At 40.2% G+C, this 25,763-nt stretch overlaps 1 protein-coding gene and 1 long non-coding RNA gene across 5 annotated transcripts in view; one reads left to right on the top strand and one right to left on the bottom strand.

Annotated features, from left to right (window-relative positions):
- The window catches only part of EPSTI1 (epithelial stromal interaction 1), a 105,845-nt gene extending 92,998 nt beyond the window's left edge, over nucleotides 1–12,847 (bottom strand). For 3 of the 4 annotated variants that reach the window (XM_082365663.1, XM_082365664.1, XM_082365665.1), the window contains exon 1: nucleotides 12,548–12,847. In XM_082365663.1, the coding sequence (XP_082221789.1) occupies nucleotides 12,548–12,726 (179 nt within the window). In that variant the 5' untranslated portion in view covers nucleotides 12,727–12,847. Of the gene's footprint in view, nucleotides 1–288; nucleotides 365–12,547 lie in introns of all 4 variants that reach the window. The other variant, XM_082365666.1, reaches the window with a different exon arrangement.
- A 78-nt stretch (nucleotides 12,848–12,925) lies between these two features.
- On the top strand, nucleotides 12,926–24,380 carry LOC309615728. The gene is made up of 2 exons (XR_014237026.1): nucleotides 12,926–13,012; nucleotides 23,983–24,380. It is a non-coding gene; the product is annotated as an uncharacterized lncRNA (long non-coding RNA).
- The last annotated feature ends 1,383 nt before the right edge of the window (nucleotides 24,381–25,763 follow it).

Raw genomic sequence — 25,763 nt, 5'->3', positions numbered from 1 at the left:
CATAATGCCTGGGTAGATAGAAATATTCATCCCTTGTCTCTTAGCTTTTCCTTGACATGAATAACAAGTATAACTTATTCATGTTTTCAGCCAATTAGTTTCCACCCACAGCAAGGGCCTCTGCTGTTTTAACCTCCATGTCATCCCTTTCAACAGCCTGACTCTCAAAGCTACCGATGGAGACAAGCCCAACCTACCTGTGTTTAGTATTCTGGTCATTTCCTGATGAAGCAACATTCAAGCCACTGAAATAAATGTATATCTTTGAAAATGAGTTTCCTTAATTACCTCATTGAAATTTAATGAAATATCTCCATTTGTAAGATTATTTTCACTTTCCAACAGCACACATCCATGAGATATACTAAGGGAGAACGTATAAAGAACAGCGTTAAGACAGAGGGAGAAGTGTTTTTCTGTACCATATATTTCTTAAATATATATATTTAAGAAATCTCTTCCTTGTGAGGTCTCTCCTGAGCTACGCAACTGCCTCTCTGTGCACATTCTTGCGCATTTTTATAAGGTCTCATCAATAAGCACTCTATGAAAAAAATGGTATGTTGGAGTCATGAAAAATATCTTGGCTGGCTAAAAGTATTACATAAATATATCCTGGTGTGTACAAACTGCAGCAGATGTAATTTAAATTTCTAATTAGGAACAACACTGGTTTGAGTAAAAAAGAAATGTACTCAAGAGCAAAAATTCAGAAAGAGATTAAGTGACAAACAGATAATTTCAAGCAGAATAGTAGACACATAAAGTCTACTGTCCTACAAAAAATTGGTTTGAGGTTTTCATAGTTCAAGAAAATCTTATCCTTGGGTGAAATTGAAACAAAGGAAAATTTCTGCTTAATCAAAGACACTGGATAGAGATTTAGATTCTAGGTATGTTTTTCTATATTGCTTTTTTAATATGGTCTTCAACATAGGACTCTGAAGCTTACTGTTTTTAACCAACGTGAATCAAACCTTATGAGGCATTCAGGTTTGCAAAACTTCTTTTATAAACAGACCATATTCCTAAGAAAAAAAATACCAAGATCAGACTGAGTAAATCATCCTTGTCCCCTAAGCCCGTCACACCAGCCCTGATCCTGCATTCCACATCTCTGGTGTGGAAGGACTAATGAACTCTCTTTGGTCTCAAAGCCTGCAGAGCCCCAGACATAGTCTACACACCCAAGAGACTGATGTGAAGCTGGTTAGTTCTATAACTCACAGCTTCTGTTGGAGGGCGGAATAGATGCCCAGAGGGCCTTTGTTACACTAACACACACACACACACACACACACACACACACACACACACACACATAGCCATCCCAGGATCCTCACATAGGCCCACGGCTTAGTGAGAGGTGGTAAATTTATGCAAATTAGAAAAAAGTGCCCCTTCTGCCAGATGGAGGTAACCCCACACTAAGGCAAATGATTTGGTATGTATTTCAGCTTCAAATTACTACCTTAGCCAGGCAAGTCTGTATAGTTACCAACTGGCACAATCATACAGGATAGACCTGAAAGATGTTGTGCTTCTTCACTTAAAACACATATACACGTAAATGATAAAAGCTATGAAAAAAGAAGCAAGAGGGCTTCCCTGGTGGTGCAGTGGTTAAGAATCTGCCTCCCAGTGCAGGGGACACGGGTTCGAGCCCTGGTCCAGGAAGATCCCACATGCCGCGGAGCCACTAAACCCGTGTGCCACAACTACTGAGCCTGCGTTCTAGAGCCCGAGAGCCACAACTACTGAGCCCGCGTGCCAAAACTAGTGAAGCCCCAGCGCCTATAGCCCATGCTCCACAACAAGACAAGCCACCGCAAAGAGAAGCCTGTGCACTGCAACGAAGAGTAGCCCCTTCTCACCGCAACTAGAGAAAGCCCGCACAGCAACAAAGACCCAACACAGCCAAAAATAAATAAATTAAATAAATTAAAAATAGTGTATATGTGTCAATCGCAATCTCCCCCAAAAAATAAATAAATAAATAAAAATAAGTTCATCTATTAAAAAAAGAAGAAAGATTCACTCTAAAGATACAAAGAATATATATGAAATATAATATCGGAGAGACTCACCATCTTTATGAGGGCAAAAACCAGTGATGGAAGTAGAGATGGGAACCAATTGGTAAGTATACTTGCAAAATGTATTAAATTGCTTCCTCAGTAAAAGTAACTACACGGAATTCATATTTTCAGCACATAGAGATGTCAGGTCTGGGATGTGATCTGAACCTACTTGCAAGCTAAAGTTAGCCTAATAGTTAGGCGGTTACTGTTTCATGGATGCTGGTAGAAGACGTGGACTTCATCACTCATGGCATGGCACCAGCATATTTATGTCTGTTCTCTCTGGCTCCAAGTCAACATGATGGGTGCTGCACACACACTGTGTTTGCATTGCAGCTGAGGAACCCTGCATTGTGGAATCCACCATTTTTATAGCAGATAGTAAGCAAGCCTGGTCTTTGTTCTGGGGAGAATGTACCTCATCTCTCAAGGTTCCCAGCTACACAACAACCCTAAGAAATAGTCCAGGTTAGAGCAGTCAGGTATGCAATCTTGGCATACCCAGCAAGACATCTAGAGTGCAAGAGGCCCAAGGAGGACTATCTTTTCCAACAAGAGAATATTTAAGAATGGCTTAGTGATAAGAAAATTGGCATTTGCATAAAAACACTTATCAAACTGTTATACATTTTCTATTATTATTATTCCTCTTATTATTATTATTATCATTAGGCTAAGCTCTGCATATGTTCACATGTCTTAAGCATTGCTCCTCAAGGTCATCTATAACTTAAAGGAGAAAACTAGAAATGCAAGACATAAAGTATTTATATCTAAATATCTGCATAGAATATTTAAAAACGAAATTCATCCTGATTTTGAAATAAACATAGGCTCACATGAGAAAATGCAGAAAATTATCTTTAAAACATTTAAAAGTCACTCATAACCCCACTCCTCAGAGGTCTCAATTACAGTGTTATTTGGGTGAATTTCAGTTCAATCTATATTCTGTACATATTACACAGTTGCAGTCATATATTAAGTCCAATTTTATATGCTGCTTTCACTTATAAGTGGTTTTCCCAATTATGCACGTAACAAGCTTAATATTAAATGGCTACATATTTCACAACATCAATGCACCATTAATATAACCACTCACTTAACCATTTCAGTTGTTTCAACTGTTCACTATTGTAAACAATCCTGCAGGATGTGCAAAGCATAAGACAAAGATTGCACAGAACATTATCCAGAAGAAAACCCTTAGTAGTCCTCTAAAATCAATACTCTGAACAGGAATGTGGACTACATTTAAAATTTTGTTCCTTAGATATCCCATTTGCATTTCCAAAGTTCCAGTGACAGTTTGATCATATGATTAATTTCTGCTCTTATGCTTGACTCTCCTCAATTCCTAAACCAGAATAGATGCTGGCCTACCTAACCATTCATTCTCACCACCTCCTTACTAAAAGCACTCCTATATTATTCAGGTTAACAATGTGCTCCATTAAGACTATAGTCCCCAACCTTCTTTATAGCCAAATATGACTGTGTGATTAAGTTTGGCAAATTGAGATATAAGGGGAAGCCATTGAGAAGGATTTCTAGGAAAGCTCCATTAAATGAAGATAGACAGATGGACAGGAAAAGCTTTTTTGTTGCCCTCCCCCCCTTCCTGGAAGGTTGAAGTGGAAGCTGGTGCTCAAGCAACCATCTTGGTCAGTGAGGCAACTTGAGTATGTAAGACATGCATCAGAAACAGCAGAGCAGAAAGAAGCAATCTGTAAAACTACCACACTAGTGGTAATCTATTGCCAAACTGCCCTGCTTTGAACCCTAATTCTGTTACTTCCTAACTATAACTTTGAGCAAATTAGTTTTTCTATTCTTTCACCTGTAAAATGGGGATAACAAATATCTATCTCTTAGTGTACGAAGTGCTTAGAACAAGGCTAGGAAATAACAAATGTTCTATTATGATTGCCTATTATTTGTACTATATCAGCCCCAGACTACCTACCTTCAGACTTACTTTATAGGAGAGAAACAAAGCCACCTACGCTTAAGACACCTATTTGGAGATATCTATTTTATTATAATAATTATATATAACATATTATGTATAAGACACTTATTATTATTGTCACCTTCTATTAGCAGTAGAAATTGAAGGGCATAATGGCTCTAAGTCTTTCTACTTGGATTAAAAGTCAAAAAGAACAACTTACACTTTAAAGATAAAGAGGTCCTTACATCAAACAGCTTGAAGTGTTTATTTCTAAGGATCTGAATTGCAGGGGACTTTTCCTTTCTATATTAGTTTTGTAATGTTTAGTTTTTTGGGTTTTTTGGCCGCGCTGCATGGTTTGTGGGATCTTAGTTCTCCGACCAGGAATTGAACCTGGGCTACGGCAGTGAAAGTGCTCAGTCCTAACCACTGGACCGCCAGGGAATTCCCAATGTAATGTTTAGATTTTTATAACAAGCGGATATGACTTTACTTTTACAACCATGAAAAAATATTCCAAGGAGTATTAAATGAGAAAATATTTAAAATAAAGATTTCTTAAATCAGGGGTTCAGATTTTCTTACAGGACTAGGTAGCACAGGATTTCCGCTCTCACTGGTTCCCTAGCAAAACAAACACTGGGAAATACCAGCTCTTGAGTTTTAATGATGGGAAACGTCTTCAGTTTTTCTACAGGACTTTACTAAATTGCCTTTTAAGTGTTCATGGCGGGGGGTGGGGGGGGCATGAATTACAAACATTACAGAACAAAGGAACCATCATTGCCTGATTCTCTGACATAGAACAGACCCTTCAAATGCAGTCTTCTCCCTTTGATGATTTTTTTCCTGTTAAGGTTTTGTTTCAGATTCAAATACATTCTGCATAGATGCAATTAACCTTAACAATAGTATAACCTTACAGCATTCTACTGACTTTGAAGTAAGTAACCTTACTGTGTAATTGAACTAAGTTTCTTTTTTCTCATTTCTGCTATGCTTCTACCGATTATTATAGGTTTTATGTGTTTTCAAGCTTTCATCATCCCGTTGATTTATTGTTTCACTGTTTCAGCTGTCAAACTTTTTGAGAAGTGCCCACTCATTTTTGATATTGTATTTGAACAAAAATGATTGCTCCCCAAGACTTAGCAGAATTCAAATGCGTACCATATTAAGGAGTGGAATCTAATGCAGAAAAGTTGGAAATTCATCCTAAACAGGACCATAATTTCTCCCCTCCTGTATAAACAGGAAGGTAAATTTGACCTAATCAAACCAAAATGTCTTTTCTTTCCATCCACTCCAACAATCTCTTCTGCCATGCAAAGAACAATGCTTTGCTTTTCACACTGTAGGTGGTAACCCACTAATGGGCCATGAAATCAACTTAATGGGTTTATTTTTAATGAATAAGAATAGAAAATGTCAAAGTCCATCACATATAGTAAGGGTGAGAATTGTTTTCTGACATTTTTTTCAGTTATACATAAACTCACATATACCCATGCATGTACTAGGTCATGAATGTCAAATGCATTGCTAACTTTAGGCAGTGGTCAGAAGTCTGAAAGTTCTCTGGAAGGCAGTATGTGGTTTAGGTTGCTCAGAAACAGTGACAGTGAGAAAGCTGTTCTAATGTAAGCCAACCAAGCTGTCATGAAGAAAAGCAGCAGAGAAAACAGGATCGCCACAGAAACTTTGCTCCTACAAACTACCTCTCTATCCAAATCATTTTAAAGCTGTAAATAAATGTCACATTGCTGATTCTATAGTACCACTCTCTTTAGTCTATAGAAATTCTATTTTCTTGATGTGAAAATAGGACCACTGATGGGAAATTCATGAGCTGCACTATCACTCCCTCCTCCAGCTCCATCATGTTCAGGATCCAGACTTTGGTAGACAGACTCAGGTTTGAGGGCTGGTTCTGTGACTAAAAAAAGCCATGAGAACTTAGGAAATCATATACTCTCTCAAGACTCAGTTTCTTCAACTATAATGGGGCAAAGTGTTTATTGTGAAGAGAAAAATGAATTATATGATGTGTGTAGCACAGGGTCTAGCACGTGGTTGTAAGTTCAAGACATAAAAGTTCGAGCTATTGATTGTTATTTTTGTTTTAGTTCCTCGGAGTACCCGGTTTAACTGTTCTAGGTCATAACTAATTTCCTTTCTGCTACCACAGTATCGCAATGCTTTGTCACATTTCTCAATCCTAAAAGCAGTCAAACAGAGGCTTCCAAAGAGCACAAGACCTAAAAGCAGTCAAATAGGCAGAGCTCTACTGATTAGTTTGGTAGTAGAATCTGGTCATAGAGACACCTACCCAGCTCACTGAGTCATAAAATTATCATTGAGTTAAATACTGTCCATTGTTCTACAAACTTTCTGAATGCCTACGAGCCTTGCCTGGAGATTGAGTTAAATAGTTCCCTAATGAATCGCTATCTATATTGAGCCATCAAGAAGATTACTCATTAGAATCAATCATAGATTTTTCTCTTCCTAGGTACCATTATTTCAGAGCACTAAAAGGAACTCAGGCATTATTCATTTCTCCATCTCCAAGGAGGGGTAATAGCCTGATGCTTTCATGCCATTTAACAACTACAGGCAAAAGCTTATTTTCTCACAGTCGTAAGAGGAGACAGAAGAGAAATCTGGGGCATTTGCAGTGAAGAAAAAATAGTGAAAGCAGTTCCTGTAGGCTCTCATAAGTTTGTAAAAACTTGCACTTCATTTAAGACTATTTTATGTGGCTAGTTCAGATTCAAATGAGCTGAGTCAAGAATGACTTAAGAAGTTTTTGATGGTCTGTCTTGGGTATAAATTATACATCAGGATTAAGAGTATACTCAACAATGATTAAATAGTGATGTTAATAAAAATGGAACTAATGCTATAACTTAATGACTATGTTATCATCTATCCCATCTTATATCTCATCTTACATTTACGAAATGTTTAATACTAAAATAACCCAGGGTTCTTTAAGAGAGAAAAATCAGGAATTGGCCATTAATAAGTGGGCTTACCAAGCTATTCTTTAGTCTCCCTTCGCTCTCCCTTGAGAGTTTGAGGATGAAGGGGAAACAAATGTATCAGTTACCAGGGTTAATTTCTTCCCTGGAGCACAACAAATTGGGCAAAGTATTGAAGTTAGAGAAAGGAAACTAGCGAATGTCCCCTGAGCCCCAAGGAAGGAAATAAGGAAAAGGAGTGGGTTTCCCCAGGACATATAGCACTCCAACAGCCATGGTGTCTAAGCTGCTATTGTCAGGGGTATGGTGTATCTTAAAGGCTGTGTCAGTTTGGGTCCTCCGAGGAGTAGACATCAAGATGAGATTAGACAAGCAAGAGATTTACTGGGAGGAAGCCTTGTGAAGGATAAAAGGTAAGCAAGCAGCAGTAGGCAGGGAAAGCCTTAAGAACATGAGCAGGTCTGACACCTGTGAAAGGAGAGAGGGAGGATTGAGTAGGAAGAGCCTCAGACTGGTATACGGTTCTGAGAAAATCTTGGATAGGTCAATGGGGAGTCTTCTGGCAAAAGTTGCCCCATAAAGGAGTCCCACCTGGAATGCTCAGACACTGGTGGGAAGAGTGCAGAATAAGTGTGCTCTCAGAGCAAAGGATACAATGGATTCAAAAGGATGGCAAAAAAAAAAAAAAAAAAAAAAAGGATGGCAACTAGAGCTGGCAGTTGAACTGTGCTCCCCACAGTAAAGTCTTTTGAAGATCTGAATAGCAAGCTTCCCTGACTGTCATAGAGGCTATTTAAACTACCGTGGTATAATAAAGTTTAAGTATTCAATCATTGTCCCTGGCTCCTGGCTCAGAGCTCCTTAAAATCCTCGGAATTCTAAGTTATAAGAATGTCAGGACTTCTCCGGTGGCACAGTGGTTAAGAATCCACCTGCCAATGGAGGGGACACGGGTTTGATCCCTGGTTCGGGAAGATTCCACATGCTGCGGAGCAACTAAGCCTGTGCACCACAACTACTGAGCCTGTGCTCTAGAGCCCTCGAGCCACAACTACTGAGCCCGCGTGCCACAACTACTGAAGCTCCCACGCCTAGAGCCCGTGCTCCACAACAAGAGAAGCCACCGCAATGAGAAGCCCGCGCACCGCAACGAAGAGTAGCCCTCTCTCACCGCAACTAGAGAAAGCCCGCACGCAGCAACGAAGACCCAACACAGACAAAAAAAAAAAAAAGAGAGAATGTCAATTATATGCTAAAGAGATGATTCCTGGTGGGGGCCCTAGATAGCTTCGGGATGGGAGCTGTTTGCCATAAAAAACAACCATGTGATTAGAGGGTTAGAACTTTCAGGTCCACCTCTCCCCCAGCTCTGGGAAGGGGAGAGGGGCTGCAGATTGAGTTCAGTCACCAAGGGCCAACAATTTAATCAATTATGCCTACGTGATGAAGCCTAAATAAAAATCCTCAAACAATGAGGTTTGGGGAGCTTCCAAATTAATGAAGACATCCAGGTGCTAGGAGGGTGACCCACCCACAAAGGGTATGGAAACTCTGTGCAACCCCCCTCCTCATATCTTCCATTTGGCTGTTCCAGGGCTGTATCCTTTATAATAAAACTGTAATTGTAAGTATAGTGGTTTCCATGAGTTCTGGGAGTCATTCTAGTGAATTATCAAACCTGGGCACGGGGGGAGGTCATGAGAACCCCCAAATTTGTAGTCAGAGATGTGGGGAGACTGGGGCCCCCCTTGTGGCTTACTCCTAAAGTGGGAGCAGGCTTGTGGGACTGAGCCCTTAACTTGTGGCATCTGCAGCAGCTGTGAGTAATGTCAGAACTGAATTGAATTATAGATTATTGGTGTTGCAACAACATATTTGTCAGAAAAAAACAAAACAAAAAACAAAAAAAACCACAACTCCTAATTATCCTATAGATCACAGTTCAAACATCACTTCTTGGGAACACTTTTCCTGCTCCCAAGACTAACTCAGGCCCTGGCTTTCCTTCACAGTGCATATAAAGAGTTACTCATGTAATTATCTGTCTGCCCCATCATTAGACTGTAAGCTACACAAGGGCTTGTCTTTTGTTGAGTAGTTATTTTTTCCTGTATTTCTAATTAAATATCCAGAGCTAGAAACCCTCTCTTTTTATAGGGTTGTTGTGAAGATTCAAAGAGTTAACATATGTTTGGGGCTTCCCTGGTGGCACAGTGGTTAAGAATCCGCTTGCCAGTGCAGAGGACACGGGTTCGAGCCCTGGTCCGGGAAGATCCCACATGCCGCAGAGCAACTAAGCCCCTGCGCCACAACTACTGAGCCTGCGCTCTAGAGCCTGCGAGCCACAACTACTGAGCCCACGTGCTGCAACTACTGAAGCCCGCGCTCCACAACAAGAGAAGCCACCGCAATGAGAAGCCCATGCACCGCAACAAAGAGCAGCCCCCGCTCACCGCAACTAGAGGAAGCCTGCGCATGGCAACAAAGACCCAATGCAGCCAAAAATAAATAATAAATTTTTAAAAAAGAGTTAACATATGTAATGCACTTTAACAAACATAAGTTAAATACATAAGTGCTTGCCGTTATTATTGCTAATCTTTAAGTCTCTACAGTTTTTGCTATAAAGTTGGCCACAAATATGTTTAAGGTAAACTGAGTTTATATACAAATTATGTTAAAGTTAACTGCATAGTAAAATTCCACATTATGGGTTCATTTTCAGAATATCTTTATATTTCCTTCTAACAGCATCAAGCTAAAGGACCACCTCTAGGTACGGTTATACACAAGTATCTGAACAAAGTGAACCTTGCCTGTATTACTATCATAGGCAAGAGCCTTTTGCCCAGAATTAGGTAAAATGAGGTAAAATTTCCTTCCAGAAAAACCCATGCCTTAGTCTTATATTTATCTAGAGTTTGGGGGAAGGGTAAAGGATTACTCTGGATTAGAAGTTTGTGTGAACTTTTTTTCTCTTTAAATCTGTATAAATAGCTTACGATATTTAAGGACAAGATAAAATCACGAACTGAAAATAATTAGGAAATCCAATATTTATTAGTAAACACTTTACTTAAATCCAAATATAGTTAAGGGCTCAGCCTTGCCTTAGAGTCTATTAGAGGTCCTCAGGAATCATTCTAACAACTTGCCTTAAAGTCTCTTTATATTTATATGTAAGTCAGCGTTTTAAATCAGTGTGTTTTTACAAGGCATAAACACTTCAGGGTGACAGCACAGTACTTGGTCAATAAACATTTGTTAAATGAATTCAAGGCTATCAGCACCCAACATTTACTGGATACTTGCTTTCTGCCAGGCATGAAATTGTTTTATGCACACACAGACGCACACATACACAGACCCTGAGAGGTTGGTATTATCTCATTTCACCTAATGAGGACACTGAGACATAAAGTAGTTGAAATTCAGAGAGTAAGTAATGGCAGAATCAGAACTTGAACCCAAGTCTTCCTGGCATCAAAGCTCCTGCTCCTTTTCCCACGTTGGGGCTTCCCTAATGAATAAATGGAAGGATGCACACAAAACAAGGTCAAAGTTCAACCCTTTATCATATAAATAAGCTCATATTGCAAGTGAACAAGTGAAGTTTCACAATTAAGCACTTACCTCTATCTTTCCTTTTTCTTAATTTTCTATCAGAAAATGCTTCTAATTTCTCTCCAAGAAAATAAATCAAATCTTAATGGCATTTTTTGGTCAATTTTACTGAGATGTTATTTGCCATTCAACAATTTTCCTTGGTTTCCTGCTTCCATTAAAGGAGACAAGCAAGAATAAACAGTAGATATAAGTGACTAATGGAGATGTAAGAAGAATTCAGAGTGGTCCATACAGGCTCTTACTTGTTATATACCTAAAAGGAAATTTATCTTATAATGTTCTGCTTATTGCAACTGGTTCACATGAAAATAATGAGTTCTGTGAAACACAACTGAACTCACCCATGTATTCTCTAATGGTCTACTGGCAAATTAGAAATCACAAAATGTAGTGAGGTCATCAGATACTGAGGCCTGGAAAATTAATTAGAAAACTGCCCCTTTCTGAGTAATTTAGTCCAGCAAGATTCTGGGGTAATTTACAATTACTTTACAAATAAGAAAACATACAGATGCAACTGCTAATGTTTATGAGATGTTATGAGCTTGCAATTAAATGATTATGTCTAACTAGTTCTTTAAAATAGAAAAAAAGGCGCATAGAGGGTATTTATCATCAACGTGAAACCATACATCCGTAACCTCTGTTACATCAAATGCTACAGCTTACAGAGATGTAGATTACTCAGAATTAAAGGACTTCCATTATGACCAGATATCCCCCCCTTTTTCTTCGGGCCGCACCGCTCGGCTTGCAGGATCTTAGTTCCCCACCAGGGATCAAACTTGAACCCGCCCTAGCAGTGAGCGCGCTGAGTCCTAACCACTGGACCGCTGGGGAATTCCGCTCAGCCCCGCCCCGCCCCCCGCCCCACCCCCCACATTCTGAGTAGGAAAGAAACGCAGCAATCTCTAATTGAAATCACCCAGATCACCCACCCCACCTAAGGGCAACCCAAAGGTGAATAATATTAAAAAGCCTGGTACTTATGAATTCTTTCAAAAGTTAAGGGATGAAAGAAAATCTGTTTATTGGGCATAAGGTTATATACTGTTCCTTAGAAACCAACGTTTGTCTTTCATGTAACTAGAAGTTGATGAAAAGGGGGAACTGAAAATGAAACCATCTGGAAATTCCAGTTCACAGAAGCAGCACTTCAAAAGCAGTCATGTCTTCACAAACCCTACTGTTGGGTTAAAGCATCTCATTCCATTGGTGGGAAAGGATCACTGACACTTTTCATAATAAATATTTCCAGGATAGTAACTGTAGTCCCTGAACCAAAGACCAGGAATAAAGGCTACCTACCTGTTCCTGTGTAGAGCACTTATCAACATCCGCGGCAAGAAACACTGCACCCACTCACTTCCTCTCCGGCTCAGTCCTCTGGTCCTAAGACGCTACTTTATCCGGGAGTTTTGTTGGAATGCAGGCTCCTAGAGGCAGCATTTGCATTTCTACCCCATAACACATTCCCTCTTCACCCTTACCCTCCCAGCTGATGTGAAGATACTATTTAGGGCATCAGTTTTCTTAAGGAAGGGAAAAAAATATTTTCATACTAGCATGAGTTCTGGAGATACCTGGAAAATCAGTAAGAAGCCTAGGCAGTTACTACACACCCAGTAGTAGCCTAGCCCTGTAGCCAGTCACAAGAATCAGGAAAGTAGTGTCCTCAAAGGGAACGGGGGGCTCAGATGTTCAGTAAGGATCCCGGACCGGCACACTCAATTTATAAGGTAATTCATGGATGCTATTGTTTAGACAAACGAGCCTTCATTTTCTTAGAGACCCTGTAATGGGGCCCCTGGGGTTCAAACTTCAGTGATCTGAGAAGAACCTGGGGGCTTGTTTGGGGTTGGGTTTCCGCCCCGCAGGACAGGTGATTAAATACTTACGACCTCCGGCCCGCGTGCTCCCGGCTCTCCCGCGAAGGGCTCTCGGAAGCCTCCTCCAAACCCCGCCTGGGGCCCTGCGGCGGGCCCAGCTCCCCGCGCCACGCACTGGGGTCCCGGGCCGGGCGGGAGGCGGCGGGGGCTCCGACCCCGGAGCCCTGCACCCCAGTGCGGGTGTACATGGTTCAGAGCCCGCGGGGCCCGGGCCGCCGCCGCTGCGGGAAGGGTGAGGGCCGAGCTGGGACGCTTCGCGGGTCTCGAGATGCGTTTCCGAAGAGCGGGAACGGCGGTTTCAGCAGCTGAGTTTCGATTCTCGCCACCAGCCGCGGGCTGCCCCGCCCCCCAGGACTTCCCCGACCTTACTCCTCCCCTGGCGCCCTCCGACCTGATCGCAGGTGACAGCGCCGGCCGCGACGCCCTGCCCCGCCGGCGATGTTGAATGGAGCGCGCCTGGCCAGCTACATACAGGTGAGTTGGTTTGAGGTCTCACAACCACCTTAAAGGGTGATAACGTTATCTATGATCAATCACGGAGACCTCATGCAAGCGGGGAGTAGGAAGTAGCCGCCAGGTAACTGAAATCCTGAAAGACACTTTAGGACTATTTAACAGGTCACCCTAATTTGAGGTTCCTGCAGGATATTTGAGACTGTGAACAATATATTAACCTTCAGGTTCCAGAGATTAGGTCAATAATTAAAATCATCTAAACAAAATTTGGCCTTTTATCAGTTTTGACTGTTTGGTTTTTGCCAAGTACTTTCTTTTTTTTAAATTTTATTTATTTATTTATTTATTTATTTATTTGGCTGCCGTTGGGTCTTCATTGCTGCGCGCGGGCTTTCTCTAGTTGCAGCAAGCAGGGGCTACTCTTTGTTGCGGTGCTCAGGCTTCTCATTATGGTGGCTTCTCTTGTTGTGGAGCACGGGCTCTAGGCGCGTGGGCTTCATTAGTTGCAGCACGCAGGCTCAGTAGTTGTGGCGCACGGGCTTAGTTGCTCCGCGGCATGTGGGATCTTCCCAGACCAGGGCTCCAACCCGTGTCCCCTGCATTGGCAGGGGGATTCTTAACCACTGTGCCACCAGGGAAGCCCCTGCCAAGTACTTCCAAGTTAAAGGAAATGGAAAGTGAAATCAAAAGTGAAAGAAAAAGCAGAACTGGAGCAGCAAGCTGAGGGGAAGGCAGAGATGATTCTCTGTGCAGCCCTGCTAAGTGATCAGACATTCAAGAAATTTTGATTAAATACCTGCTCTGTGCAAGACATTGGGCAGTAATTCAACTATGGTGTGGGAGTAGTTTAAAATATGGATTTGCAAGATTCTATAGGTCCGGGGGTGAGTCCCCGCATCCAATTTTTTAATAACTCCTGGATGACTCTGATGTGTGCTGCGATGATCACCACTGTCCTGTGTGTAGCTGGCTACACAAAGATAAAAGAAGGCTCTTCCCTCACCCAACCGCTACTCTAGGAGACGCGTAAACAAACGTTAATGCCACCATGGGATAAGCGAAATAAGAAGATGTGTAAGGCTATTGGATGTTCAGGGAAAGTAGGGATTAGCCCTCCGAATAATTCAAAGAAAAGGGACACTTGAGAATGAGCCACAAAAGTCAAGGGGTTCACCAAGAAGAAGGAGGCACAATGCCGGAGGCTTGTGGCTTACACTGACAAGGTGTGTACCTACTCCAGGTGGGGTGGGATGGCTGAAACACCCCAGCCTGTAGTCAGCAAGCCACTTAGGAGTTCGATTGTTTTGCTTATATTACTGGTGCTTAGAAGATAAAGACAAACACATGTTTGGTAGCTAATGAAAGATTTAAATGAAGGGTGGGCAGTGCGTGGAGTAGGACAGGAGAGAAGGAGGTAAAGGCAAGGGACTTGTTAGGGAAGGAAGTCAGGGTTTCTATGCCACCTGCAACGTTAGAGGTCTGTCAAGTAGACCACGGGTTCTCAAATGTCAGAGCGCATCAGAACCACCTGGAAGGTGTATTGAAACAGACTTCTGGACCCTAACCCTTGTGTTTCTGATTCAGTAGGTCTGGGGTGGGACCCTGTGGGGTATTGTGAAGAGTAAAGAGTTAATCTACATCAGTTGTTCTCAAATGAAGTTGACTTTGCCTCCAGCAGATATTTGGCAACGCCTGGAGATCATTTTTATTGTGAAGCCTGGAAGCAGGTGGAAGTGGGGCTATTGGCATCTAGTGGAGGCCAGGAATAATGCTAAACACCTTACTGTGCACAGCACAGCCCCCCACACAGAGAATCATCCTGCCCCAAACGGCAGTAGATCAGGTTAAAAAATCCTGACCTACACAATATGTCTAGTTGAGAACCCCAGTAATTTAATGGTTGCTGTTTTTATGGTGACTTTAAGGTTTTAGCTTTGTAAAATGGGTAGGTGGCACAACCATTCATCATGAGTCAGGAGGAAGGTGAGAGTTTGAGAACAGTTGGGTTGGAGGTGCCTGCAGGGTGAGAAATGCAAACAGTGGATCTGGGTGGCCTTTCTGGAGGTGATCTTCAAGATCTCTTCTGCTGGGAAAACACCACAGAAACTTTTGTTTTCAGAAGAGAAAGTAGTTGTTTTGGTGGTTGGATTAAATTCAAATTTTCAGTAAGGGAAAGCCCATTAGGGGAAAACCAGTTCTGTTAAAGGAGCTGGTAATAGTAATACTGACTTCAGGAATGCATTTAGTTGACCATATTTATTTTACAACACAACCATGTAACACACCCACGTTTCAAACATGAGATAGAAATAGAAGATAATGGGCAAAATCTAAATTGCTTATTCTGTTCACTTCTTGCTTTGCTACATTCTCAAAGTGTTTTTAAAAATGTGAATATGCTTTCTAAAATGTGAATTGCAATAGACATCTAAAAGCTTCTTCAGGGTGCTCAAGAGTGAGTCATCCATGATACTATACATAGAGAATCCTAAAGATGCTACCAGAAAACTACTAGAACTAATCAATGAATCTGGTAGAGTAGCAGGATACAAAATTAATGCACAGAAACCTCCTGCATTCCTATACACTAAAGACGAAAAATCTGAAAGAGAAAGTAATTAATTCAAAAAGAATCATGTACCACAATGTTCATTGCAGCTCTATTTACAATAGCCAGGACATGGAAGCAACCTAAGTGTCCATCGACATATGAATGGATAAAGAAGATGTGGCACATATATACAATGGAATACTATTCAGCCATAAAAAGAAATGAAATTGAGTTATTTGTAGTGAGGTGGATGGACCTAGAGTCTGTCATACAGAGTGAAGTAAGTCAGAAAGAGAAAAACAAATACCATATGCTAACACATATATATGGAATCTAAAAAAAAAAGAGAAAGACTCTGAAGAACCTAGGGGCAGGACAGGAATAAAGATGCAGACGTAGAGAATGGGCTTGAGGACACGGGGAAGGGGAAGGGTAAGCTGGGACGAAGTGAAAGAGTGGCATGGACATATATACACTACCAAATGTCAAATAGATAGCTAGTGGGAAGCAGCCACATAGCACAGGGAGATCAGCTTGGTGCTTTGTGACCACCTAGAGGGGTGGGATAGGGAGGGTGGGAGGGAGACACAAGAGGGAGGAGATATGGGGCTATATGTATACGTATAACTGATTCACTTTGTTATACAGCAGGAACTAACACAGCAATGTAAAGCAATTATACTCCAATAAAGATGTTAAAAAAAAAATTACAAAGGGAAGAAGACTACTTTACGATGGAGGATCTTGGCAGACACCACCTTGTTATCAAAATTAACATCACTAGGAATCATAAAAATAGAAATTGTATGCTCTTTTATAGTAATCAGTGAGAAGAAAGCAGTTTCATTTCTCCAATATGCACAACCATCCTGAAGAAAAACAGGACCAATCCAAACGGAGGGACATTCTCCAAAATAATTGGCCTGTGATCTTCAAGTTTCAAGATGATAAAAGCCAAGGAAGGGATGAGAAAATGTCCCAAGTTGAATGAGTCTGAAGAGGGGTGACAGCTAAATGCAATATTTAACTCCAAATTGGATCTTTGACTCTAAAGGATATTATTTGGATACTTTGTAAAAACTGAATGGGATGTGAGAGATGAATTTGATATGAAGATTTTGATGGTTGTATAGTAAGTATGCAGGTGAATTCGCTGTTCCGAAAGAGTTCATGTGATCAGGTGAGGCCACTCAGATAATTTCTCTATCTTAAGGTCAAGTTAAGTAACCTTGACTATATCTGCAAAATCCCTTTTGCTGTAAAACAACACAATCATGGGAGTAACACCAGGGGGCAAAGATAGTGGGGGTCATTTTAGAATTTTGCCCATCACAAGATGGAAGAGAGAAATGTATTTGAGTCTTCTCTCAAACAATATATGTAAAGAAGGGAAGGTGAAAATCTGCTTCTCAGATTCATGAAATAGGCATTGGGAAATTCTGGACTATGACCTCTGAGACATCTTCAGCAGTGAAATTCTTTGATTTGTCTTTATGAGGCTGTAAGAGCATGCATAGTATGTTTCTGACTTACTGTTGCATTCCCAGCACTTAGCTTAAGGACTGGCACATAGTAGATGCTCAAAAATGTTGAGGGTATGAAGAAAAAACTATGAGTGAAGAATTAGCTGTGGTAACCAAAGATTTATTTCCTTATTTGACTAATCAGAATCTTCAGTGCTGGTCCCTCAGTGAGTTATTCTTCCAAACTAACCAGGTTAAGGAGAAACCTGGTAGTTAATTTCCAGTTCCCTCTTGATTGATGGTATTTGTGTATATATAGAATTCCAGAGGTGTTTTTCTTTTGTAAATATAATTTGCCAGGAAGACTTAGAACATATTCATCTATCAATAGAAGCAACTAATACATTCAGAATGAAAGGATCTTATGATGCTATGTTGTTTCAATTAACATATATTATGATGAAAGCTTAAAACATTACTATATAGGGATATAGGAGGAAATTATATTAAAGATTATTTTGGAAATTAAAAAAAAAAAAGAGAAGCCAAGAAATGTAGTCTTAATTCAGCATTCAAAACTTATTTGTTGAGTACCTAGTGTGTACCAGGCACTGGGGATATAGCAGTGAATCAATCCATCAAAAAGCCCTGCCATAATGAAGCTTTCATTCTAGATGGACAACGAACAAAAATAAGACATGTAGTGTGTTAAATATTGTTAAATGCTATGGTAGTCAGATTTCAAGATGGCCTGCAGTAATTCTTGCATCCTACCCCAAAACTGGGATAAAATGTAATGTAGCAGTAGGCAATTTTAGTACCAGGAAGTGTGGTGCAGTTAAAAAAAAAAAACTGAAAATATGGGCTAGGTTTTGGAACAGAGAGCAGGAGCTGAAAGGACTTTGCAGAAAAAGGTAGTGAAGTTTAGGACCATTGAAGAGACTGTTAGTTGAAGCCTGTTAGCCTATGAGGAGGCTGCCAGTGAAAGATGAGGGAAATGTTATCAGGAACTGGGATCTTTGTTATGCGGTGGTAGGTAGCTTAGCAACATTGTTACCTACAGTAACGTGGACAGTAGAAAATGTACCTAATAAACTGAGTGAGCTAGCTAAGGAGATTTCCAGGCAGAAAGTTGAAGATCCTGCCTAATTTATTCTTGCTGCTTAATATGAGAGGAGAGAGATTACCCAAATGAAGGATTATTAAACAAAAGGAGCCAGGACTTGCTGGTTTTTCGAAGTGCCCTCTCAAATGGCTAAAGAGGAAGCTGAGAGTGGCTGTCAGTTCTTTTGTTAAGACATCAGAATGATCTAAGGTGATAAATACCTCAGGGAATTATTCAGTCAAAGAATAAAACTTTCAGAAGCTAAAGAGTGTTGTCCTTCAAAGTTTGTCCTTCAAGGCAAAAGACAAGGTGTGTTTTTTGTCCAGTGGAATAAATCCAAATGAGATTCATAAAAAAATCTCAGACTTTTTAAGAGAATTGTATTTGCAGAAACACCACCAGTTTGGACTAAAAGAGATATACATTAAAAAATGAAAATGGTCTTGTACTGACAGGAATCAGGCTGAGAAAACTACACAACTGCACACCTGGGCTACCTTTCATGGAAGAGGAAATGTGACTCTAAGGACAGAACTTAAAGCCCCAAGGGTGTAACCAAGTGCCATAAAGAGTTATCTCCATTCCTTGAGTCCTTATCAAGGAAGTATTAATCTGTACCTTCCTGGATTTCAAAATTGCTATAGCCTAGTGATACCTACATGCCTTCCATTTTTCCCCTTTGAACAGAGTATCTAGACTAGTTATCCTATGCATATGCCACCAATTTATGTTGGATATATTGGGGAATGATAACTTGTCCCTTTACTTCATAGGTCTTCAGGTCAAGAGAACTGTACTGGAAGAGCTATACCTAAGTAACTACATGTGAGGAGCCTCACCTGCAACAGACATGATTTAGATGACAAGATTCTAGGTTTGAGCTGATGCTCCAGCTAATAAGTCATCATTCTCAGCACCTTTAGGAGCAGCTCTTGGTTTGCTTTTTGTCCAGAAAGATTAGAAAGAAGTTACTAAACTGTAATAGAATGATGGCTTAGAAGGCTGATAAATAGACAACGTGTAGGGAGCAGTCTTGAACATTTATTTTAAATTGCTTCTAATGAGTCATTTCTCAGAACATTAGGCTAAAACCACAGGACTGTGTGCAAGCAGAATGACAATTTAGGCTTTTTTGTAGCTTGTGATAGAGTAGGTGTTGTAGAGTATAGGAGAAGAATCATCAGCTGGTCTGTGAGGGAAGGATGATGAAATATGTACACAGAATGTACTAAAACAGAGGCTATGGTAGTGAATTTAATACCTGACACTTTTCCGGAGAATGTGGGAAGTGTAAGGATATAAAAATTGTTTATTGATGTAAGAAATGTCTAACTGTTTAGACAGTGCTTTTGGAACTCCTTCCAAACACATATCCGTTGTGTCTGTTTGTCAGAGTATCATTTCTTTGTATCCCATGCAGGTGATCCCAAGAGGTCACGTTGTTCTTTTGGCTGGAGTACAGGGACATCACATCAATGGGATGGGTTTTGTGGCACCCTGTTGTAAAAAATAAAAGTATTTTGAAGAGCAAACCCACATCACCCTAAGTCCCTTTTGTTTTCAATAAATTATCATGGCTATAATATAGGAAGGACACATAAGATGCTAGAAAAATAGTACAGTTTGTACAATGTCAGTATTCAATAGAGGTTTGGGGGCTTAATTTAGATTAAAACAATCCAACAGACTTGTCTCAAAGCCTTACATACTCATGCAGAATCTGGCCACAAAAATAAAGTTAAGGCCCAACAAAACACGGTATTTTCTATTTCCTGGCTGTGTTTGTCAGCAATGCTTTTTCTAAGGCAAAAGACCTTGGGTCATCATGCTGTTATTCCCTTTCAGGATGTATTTAATCCAAGAAACACGTGCTTCTGGCTTATGAAATGCTATGATTAAGTTTTAAATCCCTGGGAAAATAAATGAAGCAATCAATGTATCCTGCTATAAATAGTAATAGGCAGGTTAGTTCTGAGTTACTGTCAACAATCTGTGCTTCAGACCAGATGATTAATTCTGGCCAGAATACTAAATTGTGTTCTAAAGAGATGACTGACACAGGTTATTTGGGGAATTTTAAACAAGAAAGTTACCCATATTGTGTCTTTTTCTTAGAGTACATGACCTTAAGTGAATTACTAGACTCCTCTGAACCTGTTTCCTTTTCTGTAAAACCTCTCCTATCCATTTGCTTTTACATGATTTCAGAGCCAGATGTCATTATTCCACACTGGAAATCATAAAGTGTTTTTTTATAATTATTATTTAACAAGTTAACAATGGCGTACTGGATAATCTGGATCTGCGTATAGTATTGTAACAGTGAGACGGTAACATTTTTACAGATAATATAAATGTGCTCTACAGGAAGGTTGAGAATCTAAAAAGAAATTTTCCATTTATTATCTCATTATTATTTATCCTGACATAATCTGTGAAGAATGTTAGTTTCTTAGTTTTAAAGATGACGCAAGCAACTCAGAGTGAACACGCACACACACACACACACACACACACACACACACACACACACACTGGGCTACTACAGTGTGTCAAGCACTGTTAGGCACTGTGTTTGTTCCTGTGTTGCGTTAGTTCCAAAATCAGGCTTCAAATTGAATTCCTCTGTCTACTGCTGTCTACGCTGTCTGTCTCTGTTTGATCATATTGGGGTATTTTAATATTTATTTACTTAGGCTGCGCCGAGTCAGTTGTAGCACGTGGGGTCTTTAGTTACAGCATGTGGTATCTTTTAGTTGTGGCATGAGGACTCTTAGTTGCAGCATGTGAGATCTAGTTCCCTGACCAGGGATCAAACCCGGGCCCCCTGCATTGGGAATGTGGAGTCTTACCCACTGGACCACCAGGGAAGTCCCCATATTGGATATTTTAAAGGAGATACTATCCAGCAAGGAAATGAGGATTAAAGATATTGTCTTAGTCCATTCAGGCTGCTATAACAAAATACCACAGACTGGGTGGCTTATAAACAACAGAAATTTATTTATTTATTTATTTATTTTTGAATTTTATTTTATTTATTTTTTTATACAGCAGGTTCTTATTAGTTATCTATTTTATACATATTAGTGTATGTATGTCAATCCCAATCTCCCACTTCATCCCACCACCACCACTACCCCCGCCACTTTCCTTCCTTGGTGTCCATACGTTGGTTCTCTACATCTGTGTCTCTATTTCTGCCTTGCAGACCAACATCAGAAATTTATTGCTCAAAGTTATGGAGGATGGAAGTCTGAGATCAGGACACCAGCAGGGTTGGATGAGGGCCTTCGTCTGGGTCACAGACTTTTTGTTGTATCCTCACACAGCAGATTGGGCTAAGGTGTTCTGAGGAATCTCTTTTATAAAGGCACTAATCCCATTCATGAGGGCTCCACCCTTGTTACCTAATCACCTCCAAAAGGCCCTACCTCCTAATAACCATCACCTTTGAGGGTTAAGATTTAAACATGAATCTGGGGTGGGGGACACAAACATTCATACCAAAGCAAATACAGTGACATCACTTGCAAGTTTCCCACAGGTAAGTGAATGAAAGATAGGTACATAGAAAAATGACACATTTTTCTTACATGTACATTGCAACACATTCTCATATATCTCTTTCAGTGGCTCTTTTAGAATATTTAAGTCCAGAAAATCATGTATATAAGATGCTGATGTTAATAGCAAGCAAACAAAAGGTTTGTATTAGTTTCCTAGGACTGCCATAACAAAATGGCAGAACAGGTTCCTTCTGGGGGTTCTGAGGGAGAATCTGTTCCATGTTTGTCATCTAGCTTCTGGTGTTTGTTAGAAATCCTTGGCGTCTCTTGGCTTATAGCCGCCAAACTTCAATCTCTGCCTCTGCCATCACTTGGCCTTCATTCTTGTGTGTCCTTATGTCTCCAAATCTCTCTATCCCTGTAAGGACACTGGTCATTATATTTAAGGCCCACCTTAATCCAATATGACCTCATTTTAACCTGATTACCTCTGCAAAGGCCCCATTTCCAAATAATGTCATATTCACATGTACAGATTTAGGTCTTCAGCATATCTCTTTGGGGGACACAATTCAACTCACAACAGGGTTTAAAAAATTTTTTTTGCTAATTGAGGGTAAGTTGTAGACTTATAACCCCATTACACCTAAATACCTCAGTGTGCATTTCCTAAAAATAAAGACATATACTTCTTCTACATAACCATAGTATACTTATAAAAATCAAGAAATTAACATTGATACATACTACTATCTAAGCCACAAGATTCCATGCAGATTTTGCTAGCTGTCCCCAAGAGTTCTTCATAACAAAACAAACAGACAGACAAAAAGCAGTCTTCTTTCCTCCTTTTCCTTTTTTGTCTTTATTATCCAGGATCCAATCTAGGGCCTTTTAGTTGTCCTGTCTCTGATCTCTCTCAAGCTGGAAATATTCCCAATTTTTCCTTGTCTCTAATGACCTTGACATTTTTGAAGGGTGCAGGCCAGTAACTTTGCTGTGTTCTTTGCAAAGGTGTGTCTGATGTCGCCTCAAGAATTGAATAAAACTATGCATTTTGGCAGGAATACCACAGCAGAGATGCTCTGTTTTTCTCAGTGTATCATATTAGGAAACATATGATGGCAGTTTGTCCCATTATTGGCAATGCTCACTATCATCGCTTGGTTAAGATGGTACATGCTGGGTTTCTCAGCTGTATAGTTAATGAATAATTAATAAGTAACTGATATGCAATTTATGAAGAAATACTTTGAGACTATGTAAATATCCTACCTCTCGTCAAGCTTTTACCCAGTTGTCTGATCATCCATTGATGTTTCCTGCCTGAATCATTTATGATTGCAACATAGTTATTTCTAACTCCATCATTCCTTCAACATTTATTGGGTGACATTCCACCTTAAGGAAGAGCTTTCTCTTTTCCCCTATGAATTCATTTATACAAATATGGACTCATGGATATTTATTTGTTCAATGGGTTATAATCCATTACTTTCATTTATTTTGTCATGTTTGGCCAGTGAGAGCCCCTTCATGCTAGCCCCTCTCTCCTTTTGACATGTCCCATCATTTTTTGAGCACTTCCTTACTTTCTGGTTCAAGATGTTTCGGGCTTATCTCATACTTTTCCTTCTGAGAAATTATCCATTCCCCCAAAGAGATCTGTCTCCTTTTCGTGGGGAATGGTATTTAGAAACCAACACTGGGTGCAAGTTGTGCTCACTTTTCCTGAGATATCATTGCTTCTAGGCTCTTTCACACATATCTCTGTTTTTATATCTATTGATATAGATGTTTATTGACCCATGATAAATAGATAGTATTGTTGAAATAATTTTCTAGACCCAAGACAGAGCTGCTCCTGCTTGGGGTGCCATGTCAGCAAACCAAAACTTAGATAACTTTCATGTCCCTGTAAATGCTCTGCTTGACCAGAAATGCAGTATATCCAGTTGCCAATCCCCAAACTCCAAGCCAACTCTGGGCTCTATACTTATTTCCTTGTTCCTTCTCACCCCAAGCAAGATTGACTCTGTGGCCCCAGCCAGTCAGATATTTTCTATTTTTCTCTTCCTTGCTCTTTATTCTGCAGAAGCTTCCTGGCTCCCACCCCATTCTGCAGTTCTCCAAACAGAGACTGTCCACTTCGTGAAGTGTTAAATAAAGTTTGTTCATATGATCTAAATTGTCTTCTTTAATCATTTTTTTTTAACAGTGTAGTAGATAGAATTCTGGGGTAGCCTCCCTAAGATTCTTGTCTCTCATTTATTCAATCAAACATTAATGTAGGTACTGCTGTGAAGGGATTTTACAGATATAATTATAGTCTTATATCATTTGACCTTGTGATTATTCAGGTAAGCCTGGCCTATTCAGATGAGTCCTTTAGAAGAGGAGAATTTCTCCAGATGGAGAAGGGAAGTCAGAGATTTGAAGCACAAGAGGTTTGAACATACTGTTGCTGGCTTGAAGATGGTGGTACAACATGTTGAAGAATGCAGGTGACCTCAAGTAGCTGAGGATGGTTCTGGCTGACTGCCAGAAAGAAAACAGGGACCTCAGTCCTACAACTACAAGCAACTAAATTCTACCAACAACCCGAATGAAGCAGATCTTTTTCCCAGAGCGTAGATAAGAGCCCAGCCTAATGACACCTTGATTTTGATCTTGTGATACCCCGAGCATAGAACCCAGCCAAGCCCTCTTGGATTTCTGACCTACAGAACTGTGAGCTAATAAATAGTTGTTGTTTTAGAACACTAAGTTTGGGGTAATTTGTTACAGCAGCAATAGGAAACTAACACAGTTAGACATTGATATAAATATAAAACTATGAGTTTACACTAATTCCAATCAAATACCACAGGATTTTTAAAATCTTCCCTTTCTCAGATCTGTACCTTCAAAAATTAATAACCTGATTTCCCTTATCTTTGAGACATTTACTTATTTGCTCAATCTCCTCACATATAACCAAACTCTTCACCATGTGGGTCATCTCCTCAGCCTCACAGCACACAGGGGTTGCATTGGTTGAGTTCCCATCACCCCTGACCCCATTACACACACTAAACCCAGACCTCACCATCCATCATGGCCATGCCAACCAAGTTACCCCTGGACTATGGCTCCCCCCAATCTAGAAAATTTATGTTTAAATACACTTTATTTTTTTAGCATCATTTTAGAGACTAGCTCTTCTCTCTTAAAAAACTGTGGCTAGGTACCACTTCCTGCTCTAACGGTGTTATTGCTGCCATCAACAGGAAACAACACTTTACTGAGTACCACTGTACTCACCATTGTGTGAGACATTCTGAAACAATTCTAGATGAGGAATACAATGCCTGCATTACCCGAAAAACTGGGATTACCTTTTGGTGGATGTCGAGCCAAAGGACACAACCAAGGCAAAAAGCAGGAGAAGGAAGAATTTATTATTACTTGTAGCAAGTAAAGAAAACACCGGGGATCTTTCCCAAAGCAGTGTCTCCCCAAACAGCAAAATTGGGGACATTTTAAGCTAAGGGCACATGTATTCATGAAGGGACTTGGGTGGTGGAGAATTCAGCACAGAATTGGGGCAAAGGTCGACAGAATCCAAGCTTTAGTTGATTGAAGTCATGAGGGTCAACATCATCATTCCATCCTCCAACTGGGTTGGGGGCCTTAGTTCCTGCAGAACTCAAAGACATGCATCAGATTGTTATGTATATCCTAGGGCTCTGTTATATCACTGAAATATTGTTTCTTGACTGCTTTTCCTTTCCTGCATTCCCTCACTTCCCTTAAGATCATTAGTTACTGAGACCCACTCAAAGGCAAGCATTGTGGCCAGGTTTAGATCTCACAAAATGGCTTAGGCCAAAATGACTTCTCTTCTGTCAAGAAATCCATGCCTGATTCTCTTTCTCCAGGGACCCCTTACCCTATCTGCTTACACCTGCTTTCCGACCACCATTTTATAATATAGTAAGGATGGAAGAATTACAGCCCTAAATTGATAGCTGAACTTTTACTTTGCTTAACATCCTTCTTCAAAATATGATAGAATCTCTTTTCCAGTTTTGAGGGTTTTTTTAACAAACAGCCTGTTAAGGAGGAAGAAATTTTCTTCTACCCTTCTAGGTTCTTTTAG

The sequence above is a fragment of the Balaenoptera borealis genome (genome assembly GCF_965194805.1).
Source record: "Balaenoptera borealis genome assembly, chromosome: 18".
Taxonomy (NCBI): Eukaryota; Metazoa; Chordata; class Mammalia; order Artiodactyla; family Balaenopteridae; genus Balaenoptera; species Balaenoptera borealis.
This window is presented reverse-complemented; position numbering and strand designations above follow the sequence as displayed.